The sequence below is a fragment of the Macaca fascicularis genome, chromosome 19 (assembly GCF_037993035.2).
Source record: "Macaca fascicularis isolate 582-1 chromosome 19, T2T-MFA8v1.1".
Lineage (NCBI taxonomy): Eukaryota > Metazoa > Chordata > Mammalia > Primates > Cercopithecidae > Macaca > Macaca fascicularis.
Window position 1 is genome coordinate 65,156,596 of NC_088393.1, and position 17,454 is coordinate 65,174,049.

A 17,454-nucleotide genomic window follows, 5' to 3' on the forward strand; every position below is an offset into this window, starting at 1 on the left:
GAAACTTCATAACCCAGAAGACACTGCGGTTCTCGGAGGCGCAACTGACCCAATGAAGGTACAGGAAGGAATGTTTGCGTGCGTGCGTGCGTGCGCGCGCGCGTGCGTGCGTGCGCATCGTCGGAGGGCGGGACTTCCGGCGTCCTCCGCGGTAGTTGATTTGGTTCTCTCTAGTGTTTTCACTAGCTCCGGCCTTTGGCGCTCTATGACGTCACCGAAGCGACGGAGCGGAAAAGCGCGAGAAGCGGCTGGGTTCCCTCCGCGCAGAGGCGGTAGTGACACAGGCACAACTGACGGTGGCAGAGGCTCAGCTGATAAGGACTGGGGACGGCGGTGTCCTTGTCTTGCCTTTGTCGCTCCCGCCCCTCTCTTCCCTGGCTGGGCTGGCGGAGTCCGCGCCGAAGAACCTAAGGTGGGTGCCCCATCCCAGGCCCAACTCCGCTCGACTCCTCCTTCCAGTGCTGAAGCCCACAGAAGGGGCCCTGCCGGTCAGGCCCCTTGTCCCGAAGAGGGTGGCGTTCCTGTGTGGGGTCCCCGTATCAGCTGGTTTGATGCAGCCCCAGAGCTCCCCTTCGGGAACCTCAGGTTCAGGGCATGGAGGCGCTGCCGAGTGGGCCGCCTCGGGGAGCCCGGAGTGTGTGTTGTTTCTGCGGGAAAGAGGGTTTTGTGAATTCTCTCTTGGAATGGCAACCTGAGCAGCCAGTAACCATGGAAGGTTGTCAGGGGAGGACCAGTCGGAGGGGCAGGTACAGAGTTAGAACGAGCAGGGTGGGGAATTGACACAGAAAGACCGAGAAGAGGCCACTGCAGTGGATCCCAGAGACTGCACCAGAGCCATGGTAGAAGAAGGGAGATGTGATGGGATTCTGGATAGACCTGGAAGATAGAGCCAACAGGTTTCCCTGCTGTATCAGATGTGTCTGTGAGCAAAAATAGGGAGTGAGGGGCCATTTTTTTTTTTTCTATTTTGCCTGAACATCTGAAAGAATGAAGTTGGGGAAATCAGCAGCATGAGGAGTAGGTTTCATGGAGAAGATCATGGGTTGCAGTTTGGCCAGTGTCATTCTCAGGCGTCTTAAGTGGAAAATGTCACATGGGTAGGGGGACAGAAAAGTCTGGAGTCTACAGAAGAGAGCTGGTGTAGTTTCTTCAAAAGAATAGAGGGTGGCCGGGCGCGGTGTCTCCCGCTGGTAATCCCAGCACTTTGGGAGGCTGAGGCGGGCGGATCACGAGGTCAGGCGTTCAAGACCAGCCTGACCAACATGGTGAAACCCCATCTCTACTAAAAACACAAAAACTAGCCAGGCGTGGTGGCATGCGCCTGTCATCCCAGCTACTCGGGAGGTTGAGGCAGGAGAATTGCTTGAACCCGGGAGGTGGAGGTTGCAGTGAGCCAAGATCGCGCCACTGCACTCCAGCCTGGGCGACAGAGCAAGACTCTGTGTCAAAAAAGGTGCAGAGCACGGGTCTCTTCCGCGGAAACTGACATTGCGTTTCCGTTGTCGGCCTCCCGCTGCAGGAGCCATATATTGAAGACCATGTCTGGAAGCTTCTACTTTGTAATTGTTGGTCACCATGATAATCCAGTTTTTGAAATGGAGTTTTTGCCAGCTGGGAAGGCAGAATCCAAAGACGACCATCGTCATCTGAACCAGTTCATAGCTCATGCTGCTCTCGACCTCGTAGATGAGAACATGTGGCTGTCGAACAACATGTACTTGAAAACTGTGGACAAGTTCAACGAGTGGTTTGTGTCAGCATTTGTCACCGCGGGGCATATGAGGTTTATTATGCTTCATGACATAAGACAAGAAGATGGAATAAAGAACTTCTTTACTGATGTTTATGATTTATATATAAAGTTTTCAATGAATCCATTTTATGAACCCAATTCTCCTATTCGATCAAGTGCATTTGACAGAAAAGTTCAGTTTCTTGGGAAGAAACACCTTTTAAGCTGAATGCAGAAAATTCCAAAATAAATGATACCACCAGAGTGGTGTAACTCAGGAATGTGTACATTGTAAGTTACTTGATTAAATAGCTTGGAAAACTTTTGTGTATTCTCAACTTATCTAAACTTAATGAAATTCCTTTTATATTTAAAAATAGTACATTCTGTCTCATGTCACATATCAGTAGATCAATTGGTATTCCCTTGTGAACAGTGTTATTTATAAAGAGCTCGTTATCAATAATAATGACTTTTTTTCTTTTTCTTTTCTTTTCTTTTTTTTTTTTTTTTTTTTTGAGAAGGAGTTTCGCTCTTGTTGCCCGGGCTGGAGTGCAGTGGCACGATCTCAGCTCACTGCACCCTCCACCTCCTGGGTTCAAGCAATTCTTCTGCCTCAGCCTCCTGAGTAGCTGAGATTATGGGCTCCTGCCACCATGCCTGGCTAATTTTTTTTTATACTTTTAGTAGAGACAGGGTTTCACCATGTTGGTCAGGCTGGTCTTGAACTCCTGACCTCGTGATCTCCTGCCTTGGCCTCCCAAAGTGCTGGGATTACTCGCGCCTGGCCATGAAATATTTTTACTTAAAAATTGGGAATAAGCTTTTCTTTCCTTTTTTTTTTTTTTTTTAGATAGTCTTGCTCCTGTCATGCAGGCTGGAGTGCAGTGGCACGATCTTGGCTCACTGCAGCCTCTGCCTCCCGGGTTCAAGCAATTCTCCTTCTTCCCAAGTAGCTGGCATTACAGCCGTATGCCTGGCTAATTTTTGTATTCTTAGTAAAGACGGGGTTTCACCATTTTGGCCGGGCTGGTCTTGAACTCCTGAACTCAGGTTATCTGCCCACCTCAGTCTTCCAGAGTGCTGGGATTACAGGCGTGAGCCACTGTTCCTGGCTGGGAATAAGCTTTTGACTTTCCCGATTCAGATAGGTTGATCTTTTGTTTTTTTCTGAGATGGAGTTTCGCTCTGTTGTCCAGGCTGGAGTACAATGGCACTTGGCTCACTACAACCTCCGCTTCTAACTTCAAGTGATTCTCCTGCCTCAGCCTCCCAAAGTGCTGGGATTACAGGTGTGAGCCACCGTACCCAGCCCAGATAGGTTGATCTTAATGTAACAATCCAAAACAAATGTCATAGTCAAGATTTGGTAGCTAGATTTAAAACTAAAATATTCTGCAGTTGTGAGTGAAATGTGTTAGCACATATGTGGACGTTATGCATTTAGAAATGTTATACAAATGTATAGGCAGTATACACAGCACTACTCAAGAAGCCAAAGAAACACTTGTGCAGTGCTATGTGTCACATGTTTGCTTCTGCCAGAGGGTAGGAATAGTGATCCTGCTATAATGTGAGAACCTGAATCATGTTTGTAACATAGGAGGCTGGGAGCAGTTCCAGGCCACAGTGAAGTGTGTTGCTTCTGTCACTTTATATTCTTTTATTTCCTTTTCCTCAGACAGTAAACTGTTGATACCCGTACTTGTAAAAGTTGTAAGGCAATTTTTAGGATTGTTGTCAAAGAAAAGCTTGGATTACATTAACATTTGTGTACTCAGTCTTTTAGGCAATACATCAGAGGGGGCTGGGAATTGTGTCTGTGTTCCTATGATAAGTAGATCTTACTGTAAAATGGTAAATGTCCATTGAAAAGCAAGTAATACAACCTGTGCTAATTGGGAGCACTTGAACACTTTTGTTCCATTCTGAATAACTTTTGAGCAAGTAATTCTAAGCTTTGTCTTGTATCCTTGTGTAAAATTGCTACCATCATTTTCACCCTATTTGATTTCTTAAATAAAGATGTTTGTTCAAGAAAAAAAAAAAGAATAGAGGCTGTAGATTGAACTGGGTCCTGAGGATCCAATTTGGTAGGGAGGTCTGAAGATCATTGCCTGTGAGCTATGTGGTGAGGGAGGAGAGAGCTGATACTTGGGGTTCAGACCATAGGTGGAGCCATAAGCTGGACACTTACTTTAGAAAGGCACAGACCTGCCATAGGAAGGATTTTGTCCTCTGCCTAGAAAAAGGGAGGCATGGGCCGGGCGCGGTGGCTCAAGCCTGTAATCCCAGCACTTTGGGAGTCCGAGATGGGCGGATCATGAGGTCAGGAGATTGAGACCATCCTGGCTAACACGGTGAAACCCTGTCTCTACTAAAAAATACAAAAAAAAAAACTAGCCGGGCGAAGTGGCGGGTGCCTGTAGTCCCAGCTACTCGGGAGGCTGAGGCAGGAGAATGGCGTGAACCCGAGAGGAGGAGCTTGCAGTCTTGCAGTGAGCTGAGATCCGGCCACTGCACTCCAGCCTGGGTGACAGAGCAAGACTCCGTCTCAAAAAAAAAAAAAAAAAGAAAAAGGGAGGCATGGATGGAATAAGGAATGGGCTTGGGATGGAGACTAAAGTTTCAGATGGTTTATATTCTGCACCTATAGGCTTGACTGACCCTCAGGGCCACTCTTTGTAGGAAAAGAAAAAAGTTATCCAGGCTAGTGGAGCAGCTGGGTTCTAAACTAGAGCACTGCGTTTTCCCCTTCTCCACATATCAAGGCAAGATTGGATGATCTGCCCCAGTCAAGGTCTCCCAGCAAGCTCCCCTCAGAGCCTTATATAACAGGCAGGCCTGGTTGCAGAGTGGACCAGTAGCTGACCGACCTGCTCAGCCCCTCCCTACAACTCATTAAGAATGTATGAGGCCGGGCGCGGTGGCTCAAGCCTGTAATCCCAGCACTTTGGGAGGCCGAGGCGGGTGGATCATGAGGTCAGGTGATAGAGACCATCCTGGCTAACACAGTGAAACCCCATCTCTATTAAAAATACAAAAAAAATTAGCCAGGCGTGGTGGTGGGTACCTGTAGTCCCAGCTACTCAGGAGGCTGAGGTGGGAGAATGGCGTGAACCTGGGAGGCGGAGCTTGCAGTGAGCTGAGATTGCACCACTGCACTCCAGCCTGGGTGACAGAGCGAGACGCCGTCTCTCAAAAAAAAAAAAAAAAAAAAAAGTATGAAACACTTATTGGTATAAACACTAGCCAGTGTCCTTCTAAATGTGTACACATAGGTAGGCAGTTAGAAGTGAAGCTATTCGTTGATTTAAATTCCTGCAAATACTACATAGTTGATTTGACCCAAATTTGCCTATAATTATCAACATACCATGGAAAATTTTAGTATCATATCCTTTAAAATTTTAAAAGCTAAAACATACATCTCAGTTTTTGAAATTCTACTACATCATTTACACTGAAAACATATAGTAAACCATTAGTCCAAGAACAATGATAGCTGATACATATGATGAGCTACCAGTGTTTGACACCGGTAAGAGTCCTCTGGGGTGGGAGCCATTCTTACAACCTATTTACAGATGAGAGCACTGAAGCTCCAGCAGGTTCAGTTCTTTCTAGAGTCACAGTGCTACTAAGAGCCAACGCTGAAGTCTGAGAAGCTGAGTTTATACAATCAACTTGAGATCAGTTTGCTTTAGGGTAAGGAAGAAGAGATGGTGGTCCACCTCTGCCTGTAGGATCTTCCCATGGTTTCCCATTTCTCATGGTTTCCCTCTTCCCTCAGGGCCCCCTGGCGATGGCAGAAATGAACCCAGCACAGGTGAGTAGAGTTTTTTCTACCTTTCACCTACCAGTTATCTCATAGATGGTTTTGGCACCTCCATGTAAAGAAAAGTGGTGTCCTGAGACTCTTTCTCTGTCTTTTTCCCTCTCTTATGTCTGAAAAGTGGGTGGTTCCACCAGTTCTAGTACCTTAAATTAGGTCTGGGATTTTTGTTTGATTGTTTGAAGTTTATTGTGACACCTTATCTGGATGGCCCTGGATTATATGGAGTGGTTCTCATTTTTGACAACTGACGTGGTAACATCTGTCAGAGTGTCATGGGCACAAGATTAAGAATGTTTCAATGTTTGGAGGGGAGACTGAACTGGATTTTTAGTTAACTGCAAGTGTCTGTTATATCAGGTAGGAATAGGGAGCAGAGTGGGAGGTGGCTAGAGACACACGAACATCAGGCCAGGAATGACAGCCTAGGTCCTGGGTCTCTAAGGGAGGTGGTAGATGGGGAAGATTTGAAGCAGAAGAGGGCAGTGATAGGACCCTAGCTTAAGGAACTTTCTTTGGCTTCTGAGGAGGACAGACTGTGGAGGTGAGGGTAATGGCAGGGAGATCTGAGAGGATGTTCCTGCAGCAGTCTAGGTGGATGTTGGTGGTAACTTGTCAAGAGTAGTGTTGGCTTCAGGATGTGTTTTGAACTGGAGCTGCCCACATTTTATGATGTAGAGAGTGAGGCAGCTGGGGAGGTAGGATAGAAGGAGAATCAGGAGTGGCCCCATGGTTTTGTTTGGAATTATAGATGCTCCATTAGCTATGACGGGAGAAGTCAGCAGTAGAAGGAATTTTCAGAGTGAGTATGAGGAGTCAGTGTTTGTTCAGGCCACAGATGTCTCAGAGACTCCTGGTGGAGGAGTTCAGGTTGGAGACGTCCACACCACAGTGGCTGTCATATGGACCAGGATGAAGCCGTGGATTCAGTTTAGGTGACAGCATCTCTAGGTTATGGTGGCAGTGCTGTTTGACGATAGAGAATTGGAATGGGGCATGAGACCTGGGTCTCTTACTGGGTACGTGTGTGGTGGGGGGGAGTCACTAGACAAATGAGGGAATGGAGTGTTTGTGGGGATGAGTGTATGTGAGATGGTGGGGTATAGGAGTGAGAAAGGCTTCTGAAGGAGAGTGGACATGATGGGGTTGATGAGGGGGTAATAGGGTGAGGTTGGAGAGTTGCTAAGCATCAGTTGGATTGAGGTGTGGATGGGAGTTGTATTAGTCCATTTTCATATTGCTACAAAGAACTACCTGAGACTGGGTAATTTATGAGGAAAAGAGGTTTAATTGGCTCACAGTTCTTTTTCTGTTTGTTTATTTTTGAGATGTGGCCCAGGCTGGAGAGCAATGGCATAATCTCAGCTCACTGCAATCTCTGCCTCCCAGGTTCAAGTGATTCTTCTGCCTCAGCCTCCTGAGCAGCTGGGACGACAGACTCACGCCACCATGCCCAGCTAATTTTTGTATTTTTAGTAGAGATGGGGTTTCACCATGTTGGCCAAGATGGTCTTGATCTCCTGACCTCATGATCCACCCTCCTCAGCCTCCCAAAGAGGCAGGACACAGCTGAGAGTATGTGAAGTCCTCACATGGTTGGTTTGGGCTGCTGACAGTGAACTGAGAAACAGGGTCATGTAGGGAACCTTCAAAGCAGGGCTTTGGGCTGCCCCCGGTGCTAGGAGACTTTGGTGTTCTGGGGCAGGACTGGGAGTGAACTGGATGCTGAGCGTATTTGCCGTGCACCACCTGGTTTCCATGTGCAGAGTGGCCTGTTAGGAGATGAAGGAAATGCTTGTGGTGTGGGCTGAGAGGTGTCTGTGGAATTGATGGGAGTGGAGGTGTGAGAGCTGGGATTGGAATGCTGACCAAAGACTGATGTTTAAGCAGGAGGAGTGTGAATGGAGGCCCCAGGCCCTGCCCCTGGTAGCTCAAGGGAGGAGGATGAGTCTGAGTTTGGTTGTCTTGGGAGGCAAGATCTGGGTGACCCCATGGACTCTGGCTGGCAGGAGAGGATGGATCCCCCATGGGAGGCCCACATTCCTTTTCTACCTTATCTTCCATCTGTTTCCTCTGTGCTGGACACGGTAGCCAATGGAAATACGGAGAGAAAAGTCACTTGTGCCACCTGGATGTTGTTTGTCTGCCACACTGACTGGGAGGGTGTGGAGGAGACTGAGGAAGGAATGGAGGTGTAGGGGAGAGGGATGAGTTCCTGGAGAGAGAAATGTAGCAGTGATTGTACCCACTGGGTTTTTTTTCTCTTTCTTTTTCTCTTTTTTTTTTCTTTCTTTTTTTCCTTTTATTTTTTTTTTTTTTAGATGGAGTCTCGCTCTGTTGCCCAGGCTGGAGTGCAGTGGCACGATCTTGGCTCACTGCAACCTGCACCTCCTGGGTTCAAGCAATTCTGCCTTAACCTCCCAAGTAGCTAGGACTACAGGCCTGTGCTGCCATGCCCAGCTAATTTTTGTATTTTTAGTAGAGACGGGATTTCACTGTGTTGGCCAGGCTGGTCTCTAGCTCCTGACCTCAGGTGATCTGCCCGCCTCAGCCTCCCAAAGGTCTGGGATTATAGGCATGATCCACTGTGTCTGGCCCCCATGGAGCTTTCATTTATGGATGTGAGTGAGTGATGCCAGGGACAGGCCAATGACACTGAAAGAAGATATTTATTCCTTACGTTTCCCTAAGGAGGGTGCACACCACATTACACGGGGCCACATGGTGAAGTGCCAGATTTGGTCAGGAGAAAAATTGCCATGAGGAGAGTTTAGTTTAGTCCACAGATGCTCTTGGGATTTCAAAGGGAAACAAGGCAGGGCTGGGTGTCAGGATAGTTTGGCTAGTTTTAGTAATTCCAGGACACCTGGGCTATTGGGACTGTCCCTAGTTGAGCAGTACCTGTCCCTGGGTTGATTTAGAACATGGGAAATAGTGGCTTGTTTGAGAAAGTTAGAGATGGAGGTGGTTCAGAATATGTGCCCAGGATGGTAGGGGAGATGGAAACACATTTGGCTGTTAGTTTGGCCCTGTGTTTAATGGGTGGTAAATATAAGTAGAAAATAAATAGAGAATTTAAGTAAATACAGCTTGAAAAGAAGCTACTCATGTATTCATCTCTCCCAATTTGGCAGGGCCGTGTGGTCTTTGAGGACGTGGCCATATATTTCTCCCAGGAGGAGTGGGGGCACCTTGATGAGGCTCAGAGGTTGCTGTACCGCGATGTGATGCTGGAGAATTTGGCCCTTTTGTCCTCGTTAGGTAAGGCCTTCATACTTGCCCAGTGTCCTGGGTTGGGCTGTGTTGTCTCCTTTTACCTGAAGGTGGCTCTGCGTTTCCCGCAGTGAGACCGTGGGTGCTGCTGCTTTTCCTTGTTTCCTGACATATGTTCTATGAGAGTCAGGACTGGGCTGTGTGCTGTGTGCTCCCTTTTTCCTAGCAGCCCCATCCCCTGCTGCACCGAGGCTTGCAAGAAAGGGCTCAGGATCCAGAAATGTTGAAGTTGACATAGAGACCCACTGGCCCTGAGTTCTCATCTAATGCATGGGACCTCTGTGCTCTGTTGTTCCCTTGCTCTTGCCAATATTTCTTGGTGCCTTCTTGTTCCTGGAATTTCTGGCACTGACCTGATCACTAATTTGATGAAGCACTGGCTTGATTGTGCAGGATGTAGAAATCTTCTGTGAAGTTCTGGTGATTATAGAATGTGGGATATCATCAGGTGGTCTCTCTGGGTGTGTGCTTGTCTCTTTCTGTGTCTTTCCCCTAGGACTGGTCTCTTTCAGGTCTCACAGACTGTCACCTTAAGCAATGGGGAGGGCCCTGGTACCCAAGAGGGTGGATATTACTCCCTGAAGGGCTGTAGAGACTCAGAGGGACATGATCCTGGTTCCTGGGAGTTGGGAAAAGGTGTAATATCGGCCGGGCGCGGTGGCTCAAGCCTGTAATCCCAGCACTTTGGGAGGCCGAGACGGGCGGATCACGAGGTCAGGAGATCGAGACCATCCTGGCTAACACGGTGAAACCCCATCTCTATTAAAAAATACAAAAAAACTAGCCGGGCGAGGTGGCAGCGCCTGTAGTCCCAGCTACTCGGGAGGCTGAGGCAGGAGAATGGCGGGAACCCGGGAGGCGGAGCTTGCAGTGAGCTGAGATCCGGCCACTGCACTCAGCACGGGCGGCAGAGCGAGACTCCGTCTCAAAAAAAAAAAAAAAAAAAAAAAAAAAAAAAAAAAAAAAAAGAAAGTGTAATATCACAGGTTGGGTCATACCACACTAGGAACCTGTCCTGTGACCCCTGTTGTTTAGTTCAAGACCGGTTGCCACAACTCACTCTTCCTTTCCTTCCCGCATTGTCATTTCTACTCTGACTTCTAATCCCTGGCTTCCACCTGTTACCTATTCTCTTCGACTGCTCCCTTTGCAGTGCCCTCCAATGCATGACCTGTACTTGAGGTGAGGTCTGCATGTATTTGTCAGTCGTCCCTGAACGCCATCTCCTCTGTCACAATCAGATCTCTCTGGGTTTAGACACAGCCTTCTACACACTGCTCACTAGTCACCAGCAGCCATGGCTTGTGGAAGGCCATTTGCAGAGAAGTGATTTGGAGACCCTCCTTCTCTTCTCTGCACTGTACCCCTCTCTTGTGTTCTTACCTATCATCAGGGCTCTCCCATTAGGGGTATTTGCCAGGTCCAACTCTGCACAGCAGGCCTTCTTCTCATTGGCCTTCGTGTTTGTATTACTTCGTTCTCACTCTGCTATTGGGAAATACCCAAGACTGGTAATTTCTAAAGGAAAGAGGTTAATTGACTCACAGGTCCCCATTGCTGGGGAGGCCTCAGGAAACTTACACTCATGGCGGAAGGCAAAGGAGAAGCAGGCATCTTCTTCACAGGGTGGCAAGACAAATGAATCCAAGCAGGGGAAATGCCAGACACATAAAACCAGCAAATTTCATGAGAATTTACTCAGTTTCGTGAGAACAGCATGGGGGAAACTGGTCCCATGATTGAGTTATGTCCACCTGGTCCCATGCTTGACACATGGGAATTACTGGCATTACAATTCAAGATGAGATTTGGGTGGGGACACAGAGCCTAACCATATTATTCCACCCCGGCCCCTCCCAAATTTTATGTCCCTTTCACATTTCAACACCAATCCTGCCTTCCTAACAGTCCCCCAAAGTCTTAATTCATTCCAGCATTAACCCAAAAGTCCAAGTCCAAAGTCTCATCTGAGACAAGGCAAGTCCCTTCTGCCTATAAGCCTGTAAAGTCAAAAAGCAAGTTAGTTACTTCCAAGATATAATGAGGATACAGGCATTGGATAAATGTACCTATTCCTAATGGAAGAAATTGGCCAAAACAAGGTCTACAGGCCCCATGCAAGTCCAAAACCCAGCGAGGCAATCATTAAATTTTAATGCTCTGATATTATATCCTTTGACTCTCATCTCTCACATCCGGGGCACACTGATGCAGTAGGTGGGCCCCCTCCCACTGTCTTGGGCAACTCTGCCCTTGTGGCTTTGCAGGGTATAGACCCTCTCTCAACTGCTTTCATGGGCTGGCATTGAGTGTCTCTGGCTTTTTCAGGCACATGGTGCAAGCTGTTGGTGGATCTACCATTCTGGGGGCCGGAGGACAGTGGCCCTCTTCTTATAGCTCCATTAGGTAGTGCCCCAGTAGGGAGTCTGTGTGGGGGCTCTGACCCCACATAACCCTTCCTGCAGTGCCCTAGCAGAGGTTCTCCATGAGTTCCACCCCTGCCGCAAACCTCTGCCTGGACATCCGGCATTTCCATACATCCTCTGAAATCTAGGTGGAGGTTCCTTCCCAAATATCAATTCATGACTTCTGTGCACCCACAGGCCCAACACCATGTGCAAGCCACCAAGGCTTGGGGCTTATACCCTCTGAAGCAATGGCTGGAGCTGTACCTTGCCCCTTTTAGCCATGGCTGGAGCTGAAGCAGCTGGAATGCAGGGCACCATGTCCCAAGGCTGCATAGAACAGGGGGACCTAGGGCCAGCAGCTGGGAGGCAGGGCTCCATGTCCTGAGGCTGCACTAAACAGTCTGGGCCAGACCCATGAAACCATTTTTCCCTCCTAGGCCTCTGGGCCTATGATGGGAGGGGCTGCCAGGAAGGTCTCTGACAGGTGTTGGAAACATTTTCCCCATCATCTTGGTGATTAACATTTGGCTCCTCGTTACTTATGCAAATTTCTGCAGCAGCCTTGAATTTCTCCCCAGAAAATGGGTTTTTCTTTTCTATTGCATAGTCAGGCTGCAAAATTTCCAAACTTTTCTGCTTTGCTTCCTCTTGAACACTTTAGCACTAGACATTTGTTCTGCCAGATACCCTAAATCATCTCTCTCAAATTCAAAGTTCCACAGATATCTAGGTCAGGGGCAAGATGCCGCCCATCTCTTTTCTAAAGGATAGCAAGAGTCACCTTTACTCCAGTTCCGAACAAGTTCCTCATCTCTGTCGAAGACCACCACAGCCTGGACTTCATGGCCCATAGTGCTAAATCAGCATTTTGATCAAAGCCATTCATCAAGTCTCTAGGAAGTTCCAAACTTCCCCACATTTTCCTGTCTTCTTCTGAGCCCTCCAAACTGTTCCAACCTCTGCCTGTTACCCAGTTCCAAAGTCACTTCCACATTTTCAGGTATCCTTACAGCAGTATTTCACTACCTCGGTACCAGGTTACTACATTTGTCCGTTCTCACACTGCTATTAAGAAATACCCTGGCTGGGCGTGGTGGCTCACTCACTCCTGTAATCCCAGCACTTTGGGAGGCTGAGGTAGGTGGATCACCTGAAGTCAGGAGTTTGAGACCAGCCTGGCCAATATGGTGAAACCCCATCTGTACTAAAAATACAAAACTTAGCTGGGTATGGTGGCAGGTGCCTGTAATCCTAGCTACTCGGCAGGCTGAGGCAGGAGAATCACTTGAACCGAGGAAGTGGAGGTTGCAGTGAGCTGAGATCGCGCCACTGCACTCCAGCCTGGGTGACAGAGCAAAATTCTGTCTCAAAAGAAAGAAATATCCAATATTTGGCCAGGGTTGGTGGCTCACGCCTATAATCCCAGCACCTTGGGAGGCTAAGGTGGACGGGTCACTTGAGGTCAGGAGTTTGAGACCAGACTGGCCAACATGGCGAAACCCTGTCTCTACTAAAAATAACAACAACAACAAAAATTAGCCGGGCATGGTGGCTCATACCTGTTATCCCAGCTAGTTGGGAGGCTGAGACAGGAGAATTGCTTGAACCCAGGAAGCGGAGGTTGCGGTGAGCTGAGATCACACCACTGCACTCCAGCCTGGGGGAAAGAATGAGAGTTCATCTCAAAAAAAAAAAAAAGAAAAGAAATACCTGAGCTTGGGTAATTTATAAAGGAAAGAGGTTGAATTGACTCACAGTTCTGCATGGTTGGGAGGTCTCAGGAGATTTACCATCATGGTAGAAGGCGAAGGAGAAGCAGGCACCTTCTTCACAGGACGGAAGGATGGAGTGAGTGCAAGCAGGGGAAATGCAAGATGCTTATAAAACCATTAGATCGTGTGGGCGCTGTGGCACACGCCTGTAATCCCAGCACTTTGGGAGGCCAAGGAGGGTGGATCACCTGAGGTCAGCAGTTCGAGAAGAGCCTGGCAAACATGGTGAAACCCCGTCTCTACTAAAAATACAATAATTAGCTGGGTGTGGTGGCACACGCCTGTAATCCCAGCTACTGAGGAAGCTGAGGCAGGAGAATCACTGGAATCCAGGAGGTAGAGGTTGCAGTTAGCAGAGATTGTGCCACTGCACTCCAACCTGGGCGGCAGAGCAAGACACAGTCTCAAAATAAATAAATAAATAAAACCCATCAGATCTCAGGAGAACTCACGATCATGAGAACAGCCTGGGGGAACCGTCCCCATGATCCAGTTAGTTTCACCTGGTCCCACCCTTGACACGTGGGGGTTATGGAGATTACAATTCAAGATGAGATCTGGGTGGGGACGCAACGCCTAACCGTATTGTTCCCACACCAAACCGAGGGTGGGGCTGCTTATTCTCGCAGCCCAATAATGAGATGCAGATGAACTGGGAAAATAGAGTTTTTATTTCTGTAACCAGTTACAGGGAGAAGGCCTGGAAATTATTGCCAGACCGGCCGGGCGCGGTGGCTCAAGCCTGTAATCCCAGCACTTTGGGAGGCCGAGACGGGCGGATCACGAGGTCAGGAGATCGAGACCATCCTGGCGAACACGGTGAAACCCCGTCTCTACTAAAAAAATACAAAAAACTAGCCGGGCGAGGTGGCGGGCGCCTGTAGTCCCAGCTACACAGGAGGCTGAGGCAGGAGAATGGCGTAAAGCCGGGAGGCGGAGCTTGCAGTGAGCTGAGATCCGGCCACTGCGCTCCAGCCCCGGCGACAGAGCGAGACTCCGTCTCAAAAAAAAAAAAAAAAATTATTGCCAGACCAACTCAAAAGCACAAAGTTTTCCAGAGCTTATATACCTTCTAAGCTATTTGTCTACATGTAAGTGTGCATTCTTCTAAAGATGTAAGTGATTAACTTCTCTATAACCAAGATCTGAGTCTTGAAGACCTTCCTCTGGAGCCTCAGTAAGTTTACTTCATCTAAATGGGTCCAGGTGCTGGAGTGATTACCCTTGTCTCCTTCTAAATCATGGAGGTTTGGGGAGTTTCTTTAGAACCCCAATAAACTTATTCACAGAGGCCTGGGGAGTTTCTTCAGACCTCCAATAAAACATATTTAAAACGTATTTAATCCTAAACGGGTCCTGTTAAGAATTCCTTCGTGATCTTGTCGTCCTTCAAGGCCCAGGAAAGGCCTAGGCAAAACTCTTGGTGGACTTTTGTTACACTCCAGCCTGTGCATGAGAACACTGGCACTATCAGCCTTTAATCAACTTAACCAGTCAGTGCTGAAACCGTTGTCATGGAAGCCTGCCTGCTCAGCTGTTAGGGAGACCTGGCCTGCCACAGTACCAGGGTTCATGCCTGTCACCAATTCCATGATCATTTTCATGGGGTGTCTGACTGACATTTGTGATGGGGTTGCCTCCGCTCATCACAGTCAACATGCACCTCACCAGCATTTTTATTCTTACAGGTTGTTGCCATGGAGCTGAGGATGAGGAGGCACCTTTAGAGCCAGGTGTTTCCGTAGGAGTGTCACAGGTCATGGCTCCAAAACCCTGTCTGTCTACCCAGAAGACGCAACCGTGTGAGACATGTAGCTCACTTCTGAAGGACATTCTGCGTCTGGCTGAGCATGACGGATCACACCCCGAGCGGGGACTGTACACGTGTCCAGCACATCTTCACCAGCACCGAAAGGAGCAGATTAGAGAGAGACTTTCCAGAGGGGATGGAGGAAGACCGACATTTGTGAAGAACCACAGCGTTCACATGGCAGGGAAGACCTTCTTGTGCAGTGAATGTGGGAAAGCCTTTAGCCACAGACATAAACTTGCTGACCATCAGAAAGTCCACACGGGAGAAAGACCTTATAAGTGCAGCAAATGTGGGATATTGTTCACGGAAAGGTCCACACTCAATAGACATCAGAGAACTCACACTGGAGAAAGGCCTTATGAGTGCAATGAATGTGGGAAGGCCTTTCTTTGTAAGTCTCACCTTGTTCGTCACCAGACAATCCACTCTGGAGAAAGGCCTTATGAGTGCAGCGAATGTGGGAAATTGTTTATGTGGAGTTCCACACTCATTACACATCAGAGGGTTCACACTGGAAAGAGGCCTTATGGTTGCAGTGAATGTGGGAAGTTCTTTAAGTGCAACTCAAACCTCTTTAGGCATTACAGAATTCATACAGGAAAAAGGTCTTATGGTTGCAGTGAATGTGGGAAGTTCTTTATGGAGAGGTCTACACTCAGTAGACATCAGAGAGTTCACACTGGAGAAAAGCCTTATGAGTGCAACGAATGTGGGAAATTCTTTAGCTTGAAATCTGTCCTCATTCAGCACCAAAGAGTTCACACTGGAGAACGGCCTTATGAATGCGGTGAATGTGGGAAGGCCTTCCTTACAAAGTCCCACCTCATTTGTCATCAGACAGTTCACGCTGCAGCAAAGCAGTGCAGTGAATGTGGGAAATTCTTTAGGTATAACTCCACACTTCTCAGACATCAGAAAGTCCACACTGGATAAGGCCCTTATGAATGCAGTGGATGTGGGAAAGCCTTCAGTCGCCAACATATTGTGGCTGGACAACAGGCAGTACACACTGGAGAAGGACTGAGTGTCATGAATGTGGGTAATTATGTAGGTACAGTTCTCCAATCGCTATGTATCAGATAATTCACACTGCAGAAATGTGTGTTCAGCAAACTTGGGACATTATTTTGGTTTGACTCTCATTAGACATAGGAGAGTTTACACTGAAGAAGAGTCTTTTCAATAAAGTAGGAAGTGGTAAAGATTCAACATGGAAGATTGTACTTACTGGGCTTCAGAATATCCACACTAGTGAAAGTCTTCTGAGTACAGCAAATGTGTGACATTATTTTGCTACTACTTCGCACTACTTAGACACCGGTAGTTCACACTGGAGAAGGGCCACATATATGCCTTGAATGTAGCCAAGATAATGAACAACACCCAGAAATCTCTGATTTAGCAATGAGAACTAGTATCATATGTTTTTTTAAAAAACAATGGTAAAGTACGTGCCACATCAAGTTTGCCATCTTAACTGTTGTCCTGTTTAATACTTGAAGTACATTCACATTGTTGTGCAAATAATATCCTGAACTCTTTATCTTGTAAAATGAAACTATAACCATTAAATAACAACTCATTCCCACATTTCTTCAGTCCTTGGCGACCACCATGCTAAAGTCATTATGAATCTGACTATTCTTGGTACTTTACAGAAGAAGAATCTTAGAGTGTTTTTCATTATTTTTTTTTTCACTTAGGATAATATCCCCAAATTTCAGCCATGTTTTAGCATGTGTCAGAAATTTTAAGGCTGAGCAATATTTCATTGTTGGCATTTGCCACATTTCCTTTATTTATGACATCTATTCATGGACACTTGGGTTACTTCTACCTCTGGCTATTGTGAATGTTGTCCCTACAAGCATAAGGGCACAAATATCTCTTCGAGTCCCTGCTTTCAGTTCTTATTGGGTATACCCAAAAAAGTGGAACCGCTGGATCCTGTGGTAATTCTAACTTGAATTCTCTGATGAACTGAGAAACTTTTCCATAAAACTTGTACCGTTTTACATTCCTAGCATTTCACAAAAGTTGTGATTTGTCCTCATTCTAATCCATAGAAGGCAACATTTCTAACAAGTTTCTAGGTGATTTTGTTGTTGCTGATGCAGGGACTACATTTTGAGAACTGCCCTATCCCATTTCTAGTACAATGCAGATATTCTGTAAATACCCCTTGTTTCTATGTTCTATCCTGTGAACCTTTTCATTTTGTTAATTTTTCCCAATGTTTACAACCAGGAAATAGCTTGTCATCTTTGATATAAAATAGAAATATTTGCAAAATACCAATTGCATTCTGTAGCCCTTGGATCCGTTTCTACCCCAATCTATGTAGATATTTAGTGGCATATAATCTTGTGTGAGAATACCTCATGGTAAGAATACACTTTAAAGGATCTTAAGTAAGGTCCCAAAATAACAGCAGTTTCCCTGTGGACCTGCCCTCCACCCAGGCCATCCAGTCCCAACGACTGTGCTCTCACTGCTGCTTTCCAGGTGTGTACCTGTCATGGGGTGTGCATGCCGCTGACCATTCCTCTTAATGGGTTCTAGGCAACAGATAGAATAGCTTAGATGCCAAAGCCATAGAACCTGCCAGGGGTTGTGTCATT

At 47.2% G+C, this 17,454-nt stretch overlaps 2 protein-coding genes across 5 annotated transcripts; both read left to right on the forward strand.

Annotated features, from left to right (window-relative positions):
* The first annotated feature begins 213 nt into the window (after positions 1-213).
* TRAPPC2B (trafficking protein particle complex subunit 2B) lies at positions 214-17,127 on the forward strand. 3 transcript variants are annotated; one of them, XR_012428028.1, is made up of 5 exons: positions 214-412; positions 1,520-2,023; positions 5,526-5,561; positions 8,702-8,828; positions 14,709-17,127. XR_012428028.1 is itself a non-coding variant. In XM_065535053.2 (2 exons), exon 2 carries the CDS (start codon positions 1,539-1,541, stop codon positions 1,959-1,961), a length of 423 nt encoding a protein of 140 aa, XP_065391125.1. In that variant the 5' UTR covers positions 214-412; positions 1,520-1,538; the 3' UTR covers positions 1,962-3,781. The 3 variants fall into 3 exon arrangements, 1 of the variants encoding a protein (XP_065391125.1); XR_012428029.1 differs by lacking the exon at positions 8,702-8,828 and having other exon boundaries at positions 14,709-16,423; XM_065535053.2 differs by lacking the exons at positions 5,526-5,561; positions 8,702-8,828; positions 14,709-17,127 and having other exon boundaries at positions 1,520-3,781.
* On the forward strand, positions 214-17,127 carry ZNF547 (zinc finger protein 547). 2 transcript variants are annotated; one of them, XM_015441450.4, is made up of 4 exons: positions 214-412; positions 5,526-5,561; positions 8,702-8,828; positions 14,709-17,127. In XM_015441450.4, exons 2-4 carry the CDS (start codon positions 5,538-5,540, stop codon positions 15,764-15,766), a joined length of 1,209 nt encoding a protein of 402 aa, XP_015296936.3. In that variant the 5' UTR covers positions 214-412; positions 5,526-5,537; the 3' UTR covers positions 15,767-17,127. The 2 variants fall into 2 exon arrangements, with proteins under 2 accessions (XP_015296936.3, XP_005590560.3); XM_005590503.5 differs by lacking the exon at positions 214-412 and adding an exon at positions 1,774-2,023.
* Positions 17,128-17,454: the final 327 nt, after the last annotated feature.